This window comes from Misgurnus anguillicaudatus, chromosome 2 (assembly GCF_027580225.2).
Source record: "Misgurnus anguillicaudatus chromosome 2, ASM2758022v2, whole genome shotgun sequence".
Taxonomy (NCBI): domain Eukaryota; kingdom Metazoa; phylum Chordata; class Actinopteri; order Cypriniformes; family Cobitidae; genus Misgurnus; species Misgurnus anguillicaudatus.
In genome coordinates, this window is record NC_073338.2 from 70914 (window position 1) to 84407 (window position 13494).

Here is a 13494-nt window from a genome sequence, read left to right on the forward strand (position 1 = left end):
TGACATTGTCTTGAATCAAACAAAACTATCTGCCAGTTTCAGGAGCACTCATGCCCAGAGTTATACACTATCAAATACAAACTTTAGAAAAAAAGCGCCTTGTTATTTTTATGTTTTTTAGAGGACTGACAACACATACAACCAAGTTTAGCACTTTTAACAGTGATTTGTGTCATTTTAAAGGGTTGTCTGTAAAATGATAACAAACTTTTGTATGTACACCTCTGCATGTGGGTATGAGAAATTTTGAAATTGGGTACACCAAAGCCAGGCGGAAATCCCCAAAATAGCCTCAGAGTGTAAGAGTTCATTTTGCTGGGTTGCGCTTTGAAGCATGGAAAAGATACCTATGCTAAAGACATCCATTGCTTTGAATATGCTTATAACTACAATTATTTTTAATTTGAATTAACATAGCAACCGAATGCTTGAGTGATAAATCAATCCAACACCTCTATTATTGAAAACATATCCATGCCAACTTTTGCTTTTGTTAATAGACATCTGCTGTTTTCTTAAAGCTGACTTTTAATTTACTTACAAGAAATACATTTAATAATTCTCCAAAATTGCTTGGATTTATACTGGATTTATACTACAGTACCAAGAGGTGGAGCAAGGCCAACACCAAAGGCAAGAGAGAGCTTGTGGCGCAGAGGGTCCGAGAAGCAGAAGAAGAACACCGCCGTGTGAAAGCGGTAGGGCTGGCCTCGCAAGGGCAGTGGATGCAGTGGGATCAGGCTCTTGAGCGATCACTGTCCTGGAAAGAGCTCTGGGAAATCGACCAAGGCAAGTTGGCTTTCTTGCTACGTGCTGTAGCCGACCTCTTGCCAACCCCAAGTAATTTAAAGATCTGGGGCAAGGAAGAAGATCCATCGTGCAAGAACTGTGGAGCAGGGCTTTGCACGCTGAATCATATCTTGACGGCATGCCCCAAATCATTGGGAGACGGCCGATACAGGTGGAGACATGACAAGGTCCTGACAGAAGTCGCCAAATGGGTGGATCTGCAAAGGGTCAAAGCCAACAGCAACCTGGCATCACAGTCTCCAGAATTTATTGATTTCCAGCGTGAAGGCAACCATACTCCCACGGTAAAGGCAACTGCCAAACACCCGCCATCCATTCTACAGCGTGCTTCTGACTGGGAGATGCAAGTGGACCATGTTGGTCTTTCCACAAGACATTGCAGTGACCTCACTCCGTCCGGATCTGGTCCTGATTTCCAGGAATATCAAGACCATCTTCGTAGCGGAACTCACGGTGCCATGGGAGGACAGGCTAGCTATCTCACATCAACTTAAGAAGGACTAGTACCAGGACTTGATTGATGAGGCTTTTACCAAAGGTTGGCACGCTAACATGTTTCCCATCGAAGTCGGCTGTCGCGGTTTCCCAACAACATCTTTGTGCTATTTCCTGCAGAAAGTTGGCCTGGATCCAAGACATCTGAAAAAAGCCACTAGGGAGATAGCCTTAGCAGCCGAGGCGAGCTCAAGATGGCTGTGGCTGAAGAGAGCCCAGAGTTGGAACCCCTCTGCAGGCAAAGGCTAAAAGCTCTTTGCTGCCCCACTCAGGTGAAGCGTACAGGCTAAGGGGCGAAACGCCAGTGAACCTGAGACACCTGCTGACGATGCAGAGGGTTTCCAACAATGTGGACGCTCCACTTCTCATCGTGGAACGATATTCCATATCCAAGTAGCTCTTGCAATTCCTGCTTGTAGCAAAGCATCATTGATGTTTATCTCACCTGGCATGTAAGATTAGCTTTGTCACATTAGATTAAGCTAAAGTCCATTAGCTACACAGCTACAGATACTGAAATATAGGCTATAATATATAATTGCATATTTGTATAATTGTAGTTTGTGTTGCTGTCAAAATACAATTTTAAATGATAATTATAGCATTTTAATAAAGTTCTATGCTTACACATATTATAGTTGTGTGTGATTTTGTTGTTGTTGTTTTTTTAACTAAAGGTGGCACCACTGCAAAAGTCTGCTTAGGGTCCCCATTTGGCCCTGCTCTGAATTGTGACTTTTTGCACAATTACAATACTTATAGGCAACTAGTCATCATATCTTCCTCTCCATGGAACACACATTAATGCTCAGTAGTACACATATATGATTCTGTAATGCAGGGGTTCTCAAAATGTTTCGGCATGCGGCCCCCCTTCTGTACAGTGCATCCCTTCAAGAAATCAATTTGAAATGATTCAAGCTTTGTGACATGGTGCATTATCCTGCTGGAAGTAGCCATCAGAAGATGGGTACATGGTGGTCATAAAGGGATGGACATGGTCAGAAAGAATGCTCAGGTAGGCAGTGGCATCTAAACGATGCCCAATTGGCACTAAGGGGCCTAAGGTGTGCCAAGAAAACTTCCCCTATGATGGATCCATGTTCTCATTCTGTTTACGCCAAATTCTGACTCTACCATCTGAACAGAAATCGAGACTCATCAGACCAGGCAACATTTTTCTTCAATTTCTTCAACTGTCCAGTTTTGGTGAGCTTGTGCAAATTGTAGCCTCTTTTTCCTATTTGTAGTGGAGATGAGTGGTACCCGGTGGGGTCTTCTGCTGTTGTAGCCCATCCGCCTCAAGGTTGGGCGTGTTGTGGCTTCACAAATGCTTTGCTGCATACCTCGGTTGTAACGAGTGATTATTTCAGTCAAAGTTGCTCTTCTATCAGCTTGAATCAGTTGGCCAATTCTCCTCTGACCTCTAGTATCAACAAGGCATTTTCATCCACAGGACTGCCGTATGCTGGATGTTTTTCCCTTTTCACATCATTTTTTGTAAACCCTAGAAATGGTTGTGCGTGAAAATCCCAGTAACTGATCTTAAATCAATGGGAAAGAAATCACCTTTTTTACATCAAGAGGGTTTATACATCAAGAGTTCTGATCTTCAGAGAGAATAGGGATGATCACTTTCAAATTGGAATTCGCCCTTTATCTTTTTACAGTAATTCACACTCAGTTTGTTTCATTCATACGTGAAGTCAGAGGGCGCTAGAGTCAGACAGTCTCATTATGACACAGAGGTCATGTGTCAGACGTGTCCATGAACAGTCACGTACAGATCGCGGTTTTGTTCAATAACAGGCAAATTAAGATGTTTTGATGTTTTAAAGTATGGAGACAATAAACACAATTAAGATTATATATGGTTTATCTGTGTTTTCACGCTATGTCTGTGAAAGGGTTTTGTTTTGTCATGTTCATGTTTTTTATTTTGAAGTTCTTGTTTCATGTTCAGGTCCTTTATTTTGAAATTCTGTCTTGCCATGTTCAGGGTTCGTACACATCTTTAACAATACATTTCCATCACTTTTCCATTAATTTCCAGGCAAAAATCATGACCCAGACAATTCCATGTATACACAATAAAGAATAAAATCCAATGGAAATTTGCTGCTAAATTCCCAAATGTAAATGTACCACACCTAAACTAAATACAATGACAGGTCATTTGTTTTCTTACATGAACCAGTAAGATGGTTACCAGTGAGTAGGTTTACATACCTACAATAAATAAATGGGAGACAGAAGTATTAATACATAAAATGAATAAAATATCCAGTAACACTGACATCACCTTAAAAAGGCTACAGTGATGAAGACAAACTGTCTTCTGAAATACAAGATTTGAAAAATTAACTGAAGTCACAGATAAGAAAAAGCCACTTGACGTTAAGGGCATAGAACAATTAGTTTTCACCCATGAGCCAAATTTTGCCAATACAAAGCCTACAGGGCCACTAACCACAATGTTTGTTGCAGTCGCGTAGCTACGGGTGGTCCTGGGCCCACCCACCTGTCAGCTAGGCCTATCCAGTAAGGCCTATTATTGCCTTACAAGGTATACCTAATGAGTAAATTATGTTGCAATTATCACTATACTTGATTTATAAAATACATTTTATTTTTTTTACTCTTGTTTGCTATTATGATAAGGAATAAGTTAACTTTGTAAATAGTAGTGCAACAAATAGCGCATTTCAAACAGTGTATTGCCCGAGGGGCAACCTTCCGATCTCTCTAATGAAGCCAACACGGAAGGGACTTAAACTGCAATTCATCGACTGGCCGCTTGAGGCTGGCTCCAAAAGGGAGTCAATTCCCATAGACTCCCATGTTAAAAATGGCCAACTTTACAGTAGAAAATATGTTTACAGCCTGGTACAAAAAGTGTTTTTGGCCTATATAGCTAATTTTGCCCCTCATGACAACTGTGAGGGGGTGAATTTTTTTGTAACTCACCAGTTTAGATTATATTAAGCTTTAAACTTCTGCATAATTAAGGGCGTGGCCGCTTGAGTGTCGGTTGAACAGCCATTGCTGTCACTAGACTCGCGCTAGGCGGGCGTGGTTTCACCTCAGATTCACCCATGTCCCGCCTCTTTACCCATTTTCGGTTTTCCGCGAGTAATTTGCGTGGATGCGCGGCCAAGATGGCGACGGCAGGCAACGCCTACTTTTAGCTTCAAAAGCGATCTTCACAAACCAATGGGTGACGTCACGGACACTACGTCCATATTTTTTTACGGTCTATGGTATTGCCTCCTAGCCCCTCCCTCACGCCACATCATGAACACCCGGTTTAAAGCTGACACGTACGGATTAATGCGTGCTGCCGCTGCTTGCTTGCCTCAGTCGAACACCTTCGGTGAGAAGACTTTATTACAGCTTGCTGGTGCACCCTTTAACATCACCGTTGAGGATTCTGAACATGAGGTGTTTGTTCAGCAGCTAAAAAAGAAAAGTCTTCCAGATAAATGTGCGCCCAATTTTGCCCCCATGAGCGTTTTGCTCATCGAGGTGTGTTCAGGCGCACTGTAGGTGCGTTGCTATTTTGAGAAAAATAAAATACGCCACTGACCAACTAAAACCTGGTCTAAAGTCTCAAGTCAATGATGCAATATTTGTTATTTAAACATTTGTAATATGTGCCTATAAATGGAACGACAACGCGCGTTTGCTTATTTTAGAATTAAAATTTAGAGAAAAAATATTTAAAAAAGATTATTATTGAGTCTCTTGGACATAAATGAGGACTGATAATGAGACGTTAGAAGGCGTAAAGAGCTGCTTCACCTCCTGTAGCCTGGTAAGTAATTAAATGTTTTGCTTTAAACAAAAAAAAATATATATATTTTTTACAAACATTGATCATGCAGGCCAGGTATGGGCCAGGGATGGGCAACTTCGGTCTAGCTAGCTAGGTTGCATGTGCCTGTTGATTAAATATAATTGTTGAGCGCTCTTGCTCACGTTATGTATGTGCATTATTTACATGCTACAGTTGTTACACTCCTTTAAGATAATGTAATTAATAGTGGGAAATTTTACAATCTTTGCGCTATCTATCATCATTTGCCAGACGTTTTACAACATCTGCTTTAGTTTATGTTTATTAACCCTTTAGTTTCACTAAAGTATCACGCAGCTATTTTCATTAGAGGTATATGTTAAAAACATTTAATTCATTAATAATCTAGTATGTGTTCATTTTCTGTCATAGTTTCTTCAAAAATACATTTTATTTGAATGTTTTAAATAAAAATATTTTCATTTTTATCATGAAACGTCCGTCTCGAGTACGCGCAGCTTTCAAAGTATACTCAACTGTGGTTATGCATAGATGCCTGTGTTCGACAAGTATGCAATACAAATAATTTCTCATTCAATTTATTCCTCTACCAGGCCGTCAGGGCAGAACTGATTCGCGACATTTAGAGAACATAAAAAAATCACATGTTTCCTACTCACTTAGTTGCTTGTTGTTGCATTTTGGGTGAAAAGCCTAAGCCAGCAAGTATGACTGATGCCCTAAAAATAAAAAGAGTGAAAAACATTTGTTATACTTAAGTATCCTATGACTTTCCTATACTTAAATGCAATGTAGATTAAATCATCATAATTCTGAATTAACAACAACGCAAAAAGATGATGTGTATATTTATCACACATAAAATGTTTTCAGCAACATAATTTTCAGTATGTGACTTCAGATGCACTACATAACTCACCTGGCAGGTGCTTTGTCTGCCTCTATTTCTTCCAATCTGGCATAAATTTCAGAAAGACGAACACTTTCTAAACCATCTGCACTGAAATGCAAACAGATAGAATGAGAAACAAATGTAAATTCAAATGATTCGGGTCCAATTATAAATAAATAAATCAATTGAATGCAACATCTGGTAATTAAATTATAATGAAAGAAAAATGAAAACAAAGCTGTTCATTTCTAACAAATCTTATATAATGCAGCCCAAAATATTGCTGACTAAGTCCAGTAAATAATATTTAAGGCCAAGCATAGAATCAACTTCAGTCAACAAAAACTCACCATTTACGGTGAAGAACAACTTTAAAAACCTACACAGACTGCCATCTACTTGCTCAATAAATGTAACATGACCACCCCGTTATGGTCATGTATTTTCTGATGAAATCTATTAGATATCTATAACTCAGTCATTGCTATCACTGCTATCAATGCACAGAATGTGACTTACGTTCCATTGGCAATGTGTGCATTCAGTAAACGCTCCTCCTTAAGCAACTCCTCTCGAACGGTGTCACTTTCAAGAACACTCTGTAAGGCAATGGTGTCGTCTCCAGCCACCTCCTGCTCCACATGCAGAATAGAAATATGCGAGGGGACGCGTAGGCTCCGGCTAGCCAACATCTTCAAAAGAGTGGTCTTACCGAGGCCGTTACGCCCGATGAGACCGTAGCGCCTGCCGCTGGCCAAGCTTAGCTCAGCACCCTGCAGTAAACATCTGTGGACAGGAGCATGCTTCATTATAGCAAAACTGCATTTTCAACAAAAGCAACATTATATTAATGGCAAAAGTCATCTCTGTGAAAGCTCATTTTAAAAGGTGTCACATTGTCAAGCCTTACACCTGACACAACCACACTGAATTGATGCCACACCCACTAATCACAATAAACAATAAAAAATCATATGCTTTGACATTTGGCAAATGCATAAAATGAATCCGATTTAAATCCTTCTACAATCAATTCGAGCATACTTGACATGCTTATATTCGTGTTTTTTATAATCAGAAAGTTTCTTACCTCTCCCCAAAAGAAACATCAAAATTCTCAATGCGAATGTCATAACTACGATTCTTCCCAGAGGACTCGACACGATTTTCTTTCTTACTACTGGCCTGACTTGCTGAAGCCTCCTCCAAAACCCTTAAAATATATACAAATACAGAACAACATTAAACATATCATTCAATTCAATACAATTCAAATTTTTGAAAACAGAGCACTTTTTAAAATGTGGCATGTGTTTTTATGTAAAGCTGATATAAAGACATAGAAGACAACCAAATATAGCATGATTGGGGTGTTGGCCCATATTAGCACTGAAGATCTGATCAGAGATCTTAAAGAGATTAAACATCAGTACTCACAAAGGAGAGGTTGTTTTCTGCGAGTCCTTCTCGTTTCTGCGCTCATGTTTGGCTTTCAGTTTGGCTTCTGCTTTCTCCAGTTTCTTGGCATCCACAGTCTAGCATGAGATTTGATTTTTATTTATAAACAGGAAACACTCAAACAAACAACAGTTCACACAAAAACTTAAACGTTGTCGTCATTTAGAAAACTTTCACATTTACTTTGATCACCTGAGGCCTCATTTATAAAGTCTACATACACAAAAAAATGGGCACTGAAACGTGCCTAAGCAAATTACGTACGTATCCACATACGTATTGGGATTTATAAAAAATAAACTTGGTGTAAATAAGTGCACACAGTACAGACTCTTTAGACCATCCGTACGCCCAATTTTACCGATTCTGAATACAGTAATAAGGAACACTGAATTAATGGTTTATGGAAGGATTATAAAACGGTTGGTTCCAATCCTTGATTCTGATTGGTCAATAGGTGTGCTTTATTCACAATAAAACACAGCTGTGACCGCTTCACCCAACGGTTCTATATATCACTGTGCCCTTAGCAACCACACGTATTGGTTTGTTGTTTTTATTTGAGCTTTCATGCATATTACACCTTGGAACACATTTTTGTTCATGATCAGGGACTATTTTTTCTAGCGGAAGGAATGCTTTTTATTTATTTAACTTCATGAAAGTTGCACTAATATTTTTTTTTCACTTTAATATTGTGTGGTAACCGTTTTATAAAAGCAATAAGGTACTTGAGGCAAGTGCTGTATTGTGAATAAGTAACGGCTGAACACCTTCAGCCGTTACTTATTCACAATACAGCACAGCCTCTCGTACCTTATTGCTTACATAAATGATGACGAGCCGTTGAATTATAAGAAAATAATGCACACCCAAGGTGGATAATGCGGCACGACACGAAGCAGATTATTTTCAAATAATTCAAAGAACCAGAGTCAATTATTCCGCTTATACACCGGTTACCATGAATTCATGCGATTAGTTTATAATTATTGTCTTATAGTCTGTGCATAGAACTTTAGCTTTTATAAATTTTGTTTGGCCAAATAACAGAAAAAGCTGAGTGTCTACATTGCAACAATAACTTTATAACCTATAAGATGATGAAAACATAACATGATGCACTTAGACATTGAAAGTGTAATGTTTGCCAAGTATGGAACCCATCTCAGTGAGTCATGAACACACATAGGGAGCAGTGGGTAGCCATCCTTAAAGTGCCCGGGGTGCAATTGGGGTTAAGGTGCCTTGCTCAAGTCACAAAAAAAAAAAAAATATATATATATATATATATATATATATATATATATATATATATATATATATATATATATATATATATATATATATATATATATATATATATATATATATATATATATATATATGAAGAGTTTGGTTCCAAAACGCGATAAACGCCATTTTTGAAAAAAATGAGTTACTGCCAAAATCAGCATTATATCAGGTCAGCAGTTAAAAGTAAATTCTTAATTTTACGCAAAATCCAATATCCGCCGTGTTATTCTGTCATCTTTTCTCCCTTTTTTCCCAAAATGCGATAAACGCCACTCCCCCTTTTATACAGAACGCAATAAATCCCACAGCGCACCATTCACGCAATGTAAACAAACAATGGCGGCGCGCTGAGTACATGGAGTCCTAGTTTTCCTCATCTACATTGTACTTTGTGATCAACAAACAAAACAAAATAATACTTTAATTGCATTGATAAACCTGTGGTGGTTTTCTGTGACGGGAAAGAAACGTAAGCCATCAACATCTAATATTTTCCCTGAGAGGCACTCACGAGACGGGTGCTTGTTCTCCCGACAGCATCAAGCTTCTCATGCTAACACATTGACCCCAGAGGATCTTATGAAAAACTTTCCATAATTTTACTCAGTCAACGAAAATCGAGCAGGACCAAAACATTTTACAGATGATCGCTGTGAAAAACGTTAAGCGACGACGTCAAGTAAGTTATAACCGCAGCAATGACAGTGTTCTTAATATAACAAAGTAAGTGTTTTGATTAATAACATTAATGCTTATATTTTTAATTAGTGTGTACAACTAGTCAACTAAATGCATATAACATGGCAAAGATGAATGCACATTTATATAGGCTATTGATTCAATAGATTTATAGCATTTTGAATAAAAACTTGTCATGGATTTATTGCATTTTGTGGAAAAAATAATCCGTTTTTATAATAAATCTTTGAAAATCAAAGTATGGATTTGAATTTTTTATGTTTTTATAACCTAAAGATGCTGTGTGAAAGTTTGTAACAGAAAATAGTTGTTTTCATCTTGTCACTTTCTTGGTATAGAAAACACGTTTTTACCAAAATTTGTCAAAATGGATTTATTGCGTTTTGGAACCAAACTCTTCATATATTATGAACGCAAACTCATTTTAACGCAACTAATTTTATTAACGCCGATTAACGCAACGCGCAATTTCTGTTTGACCCTTGGTCCAGCCCATAGTTGAATGAACAGAGACGCACACAAATGGGATCCTGTCTAAATGATTCAAAGGTTTTCATAGAAATAAGAACATTAACCAAATCGTCTAGCACAGAGGTTTTCAATAGGTGAGGCGCGCCTCCCCAGGGGGGCGCCAAAGAGCCACAAGGGAGGCGCGACACGCGAAGAAAAAATAACGGCACACATCTGTACACATCTGTATTCAGCTCTATTGATTTCTGTAATTGTGCGTGCGTGTATTATCTTGAAAATGCATCGTTTCCTTGTCCCAATTCAACAGAAGTCAGCATTAAGGGAGGAGACAGGACCCAGCAAAAAACGTAGGAAATATGATCCTGAATACTTAAAGTTAGGTTTTACCTGGTCGGGGTCTGAGGCTGCACCGCTGCCGCAGTGTGTGGTCTGTAAGGAGGTGCTAGCGAATGATAGCATGAGACCATGCAAACTTTGGGGTCACATTGAAACTAAGCACACAAATCTAGTGAACAAGCCAGTTGAGTTTTTTTGAGAGGAAGCGTGATTATTTGCAGTTACAAAAAAGCATGATCCAGTCATTTGGCACTATTAACATGAAGGCGACAGAAGCATCTTATCGTGTTGCGCTACGTATAGCAAAGGCAGGCAAAGCCCATAACATTGGCGAAACATTGCTACTCCCTGCAGCTAGAGATGTGTGTTCAGTGATGCTGGGAGAAGCAGCTGCTGCTAAACTTGACTCGATCCCTATGTCTGATAATACCATCCAGCGACGAATATCAGACATGGCTTGTGATGTCAAAGAGCAGGTCCTGGACGGTGTTCGTGAAAGCCCCTTTCACGCCATTCAGCTGGATGAGTCCACTGACGTCGCACACTGTGCTCAATTGATGGTGTACGTTCGGTTTATCAAAGAGCTCAGTGTGCAGGAAGATTTTTTGTTTTGCGTTTCCCTACCCACCCGCACAACAGCTGACGAACTTTTCAAAGCCTTGAACAACTTTTACCAGGCTAATTTCCTTGACTGGGGTCGGTGTTGTGGGATATGCACTGATGGCGCAAGATCAATGACTGGGGCCGTCACAGCGGTCTCGTACAACGGGTTCAGGCAGTTGCCCCCGCGGCTGTGTGGAAGCACTGCATTATACATCGCCAGGCATTAGCAACAAAAAAGATGCCCCACGAATTGCGTGCCGTTCTTGATGATGCTGTCAAAATTGTAAATTTAATTAAATCGCGTGCCTTAAACGCCCGTCTGTTCTCAATCCTCTGCAATGAGATGGGCGCTCACTTCCAGCAGCTGCTCCTGCACTCCGAGGTCAGGTGGCTCTCTCGGGGCAAAGTCCTCGCCAGGCTGTGCGATTTGCGTGAAGAAGTCCTCGTCTTTCTCACCGAGATTAACTCCCCACTGGCAAAACATCTGGCAGACATGAACTGGCTTGCTATGTTGGCCTATCTCTCCGACATCTTCGATAGGATCAACTCCCTCAACACCTCTCTCCAGGGCAAAGAGTGCCACGTCTTTTCGGCACACGACCAAGTGTCTGGGTTCAGGAAAAAGCTGGACTTGTGGTGTGCTCGTGTTGAACGAGGTTCGTTGGAAATGTTTTCAACCCTGGAGGATGTCGCGGAGAAGACAGGGCTGCCCCTTAACTCTGTACAACCGATCATCGCTGCGCATTTAAATGGGTTGCGTGACCAGTTTGGCGAGTATTTCGGAGAGGACGCATTGGGAAATCAGTGGGTAAGAAATCCGTTCTCTTTCCCCCACACACCCGGTGATGGACTGAGCCTGCAAGAGGAGGAGGCCCTGATCGAGCTCAGCGCGAATATGGACTTGAAGCAGAGACTGGGAGAAATGCCGATCACGCGTTTCTGGTTGTCTGTGGAGAGCGAGTTCCCCCAGATCTCCACGAAGGCTATGAAAGTCCTAATCCCCTTCACCTCCACCTACTTGTGTGAATGTGGGTTTTCCGCACTGACACTGATTAAAAACAAATACAGATCAAGGCTGCAGGTGGAGGACGACTTGCGTTTATTTCTCTCTGCAGTGCAGCCCCGCATCGAACACCTCTGCGCATCAAAAGCGAGGCCTCATTGTTCCCATTGATATTGACGATAAAATTGAAAGTCAAAGTTATGTTGTGTTGAATGCATAAATTGGTTGGGCCATGGGGTTGATGCCGCTCGTAGCACACATTATATGAATGGCATTTTGTTTGTTTTTTAAGGTTTTATGTGGCTGAAATCGTTAAAAAATTTTGATAAACTATGTTAAGCTGTTCGATATGATATACCTGCAATGCAGTTGACTGTTAATTGTTATGTGTTCCGTGAACAATCAGAGTTGTTTTTTTATTGATCTGAGAGCTGTCCATTGTGCTGTTTTTGTTTGAGACAATCTCCGTCAAATATGCGCAGAAACACGCACCGATTGCAGCCGAGTGTCGTTAGTTGTATTTTTGGCGCTTGCTGTATTGTTGTATTTTTAAGCATGTTTTGTTGACTTGTCAACTGATGCTCAGTGATTTTAAGCCTCAATTAGGCCTGCATGAAGTTGGAAATTATTTGCTGTTGCAATGAATCATTTATGAATGCACTTTTTAAAAAAGTTGTGGAAATAAAATGTTTTCAATCAGATATTGAATGTCATCATTGCCTGGAACACACAAAAGATGGCATTACTGAAGAGGTGTGTGCACTCAAAAAAATAACTAATTGGATGAGTTATGTCAAAGAGTTACCCATGTATGTCAGTATTATGCATTGCAATTGCAACAAAACAAACAACCTTTAAAATATTTTTTAATGTGTGGGTTAGGGCAGGCGGACAGGATGTTGGGGCGGGGGGGCTTGGCTGTCCTTACCTACTCTAAGGGGAGGCTCACATTCACCCAATTTGAAAACCCCTGGTCTAGCAAATCCAATGCTCTAAATGCTCCTTGGACATCTGAAATGATCTATATTTATACGTCTGAGGTGTAACGTTCCCGTCCTCCTTATGCTTAATCTAATGCAAAGATGCGTCTCAATTCATTTTGGTTTCGCTTTTATGCATGACTTAGAAAATAGACTGCAGGACTTGCTTGATGTTAAAAGAGTCATTAAGAGAGATAAAGTTCGGTACCTGATTATTGTTAAAGAGTTATTAAGAGCGACAAGACTCAAAAGCGATCTCCTCACGCTGACTGACTGACATCTGAAGCGCGTGCACACAGACGCGCAAGTCCGTGACCCGGATATATAGACATCTACACAAAATTAAAGTTTTACAAATATCTGTTTTGATAAGAATTCACGCAGGTAGGATTTATAATCTGTTATGTCTTAAGTAAATGTTTGGTTAACTGTTGGGTAAAAATATCTGATGTGTAACATTATATTAGATCACTTAAATTTTAAGCAGTCTGTCACAATGTCAATCAAACAAAAGAAAAAAGTTTAACATATATTGATTATGTTTTTGCTTTGTGTGTGCTAAATCTTATAGTTTTATCAGTGATTTTAAGGTATTGATGTGGTAATTTAATGTATGGATGTGGAGATTTTTCTG

General features: G+C 39.8%; 1 protein-coding gene across 2 annotated transcripts in view; it reads right to left on the minus strand.

Annotated features, from left to right (window-relative positions):
• The window catches only part of abcf3 (ATP-binding cassette, sub-family F (GCN20), member 3), a 72930-nt gene that overhangs the window by 25594 nt on the left and 33842 nt on the right, over positions 1-13494 (minus strand). For both annotated transcript variants that reach the window (XM_055201081.2, XM_055201079.2), the window contains exons 5-9: positions 7452-7549; positions 7105-7227; positions 6534-6800; positions 6042-6122; positions 5782-5841 (exon numbers count right to left, since the gene is read on the minus strand). In XM_055201081.2, coding sequence (XP_055057056.1) covers positions 5782-5841; positions 6042-6122; positions 6534-6800; positions 7105-7227; positions 7452-7549 — 629 coding nt within the window. The remainder of the gene's footprint in view (positions 1-5781; positions 5842-6041; positions 6123-6533; positions 6801-7104; positions 7228-7451; positions 7550-13494) is intronic.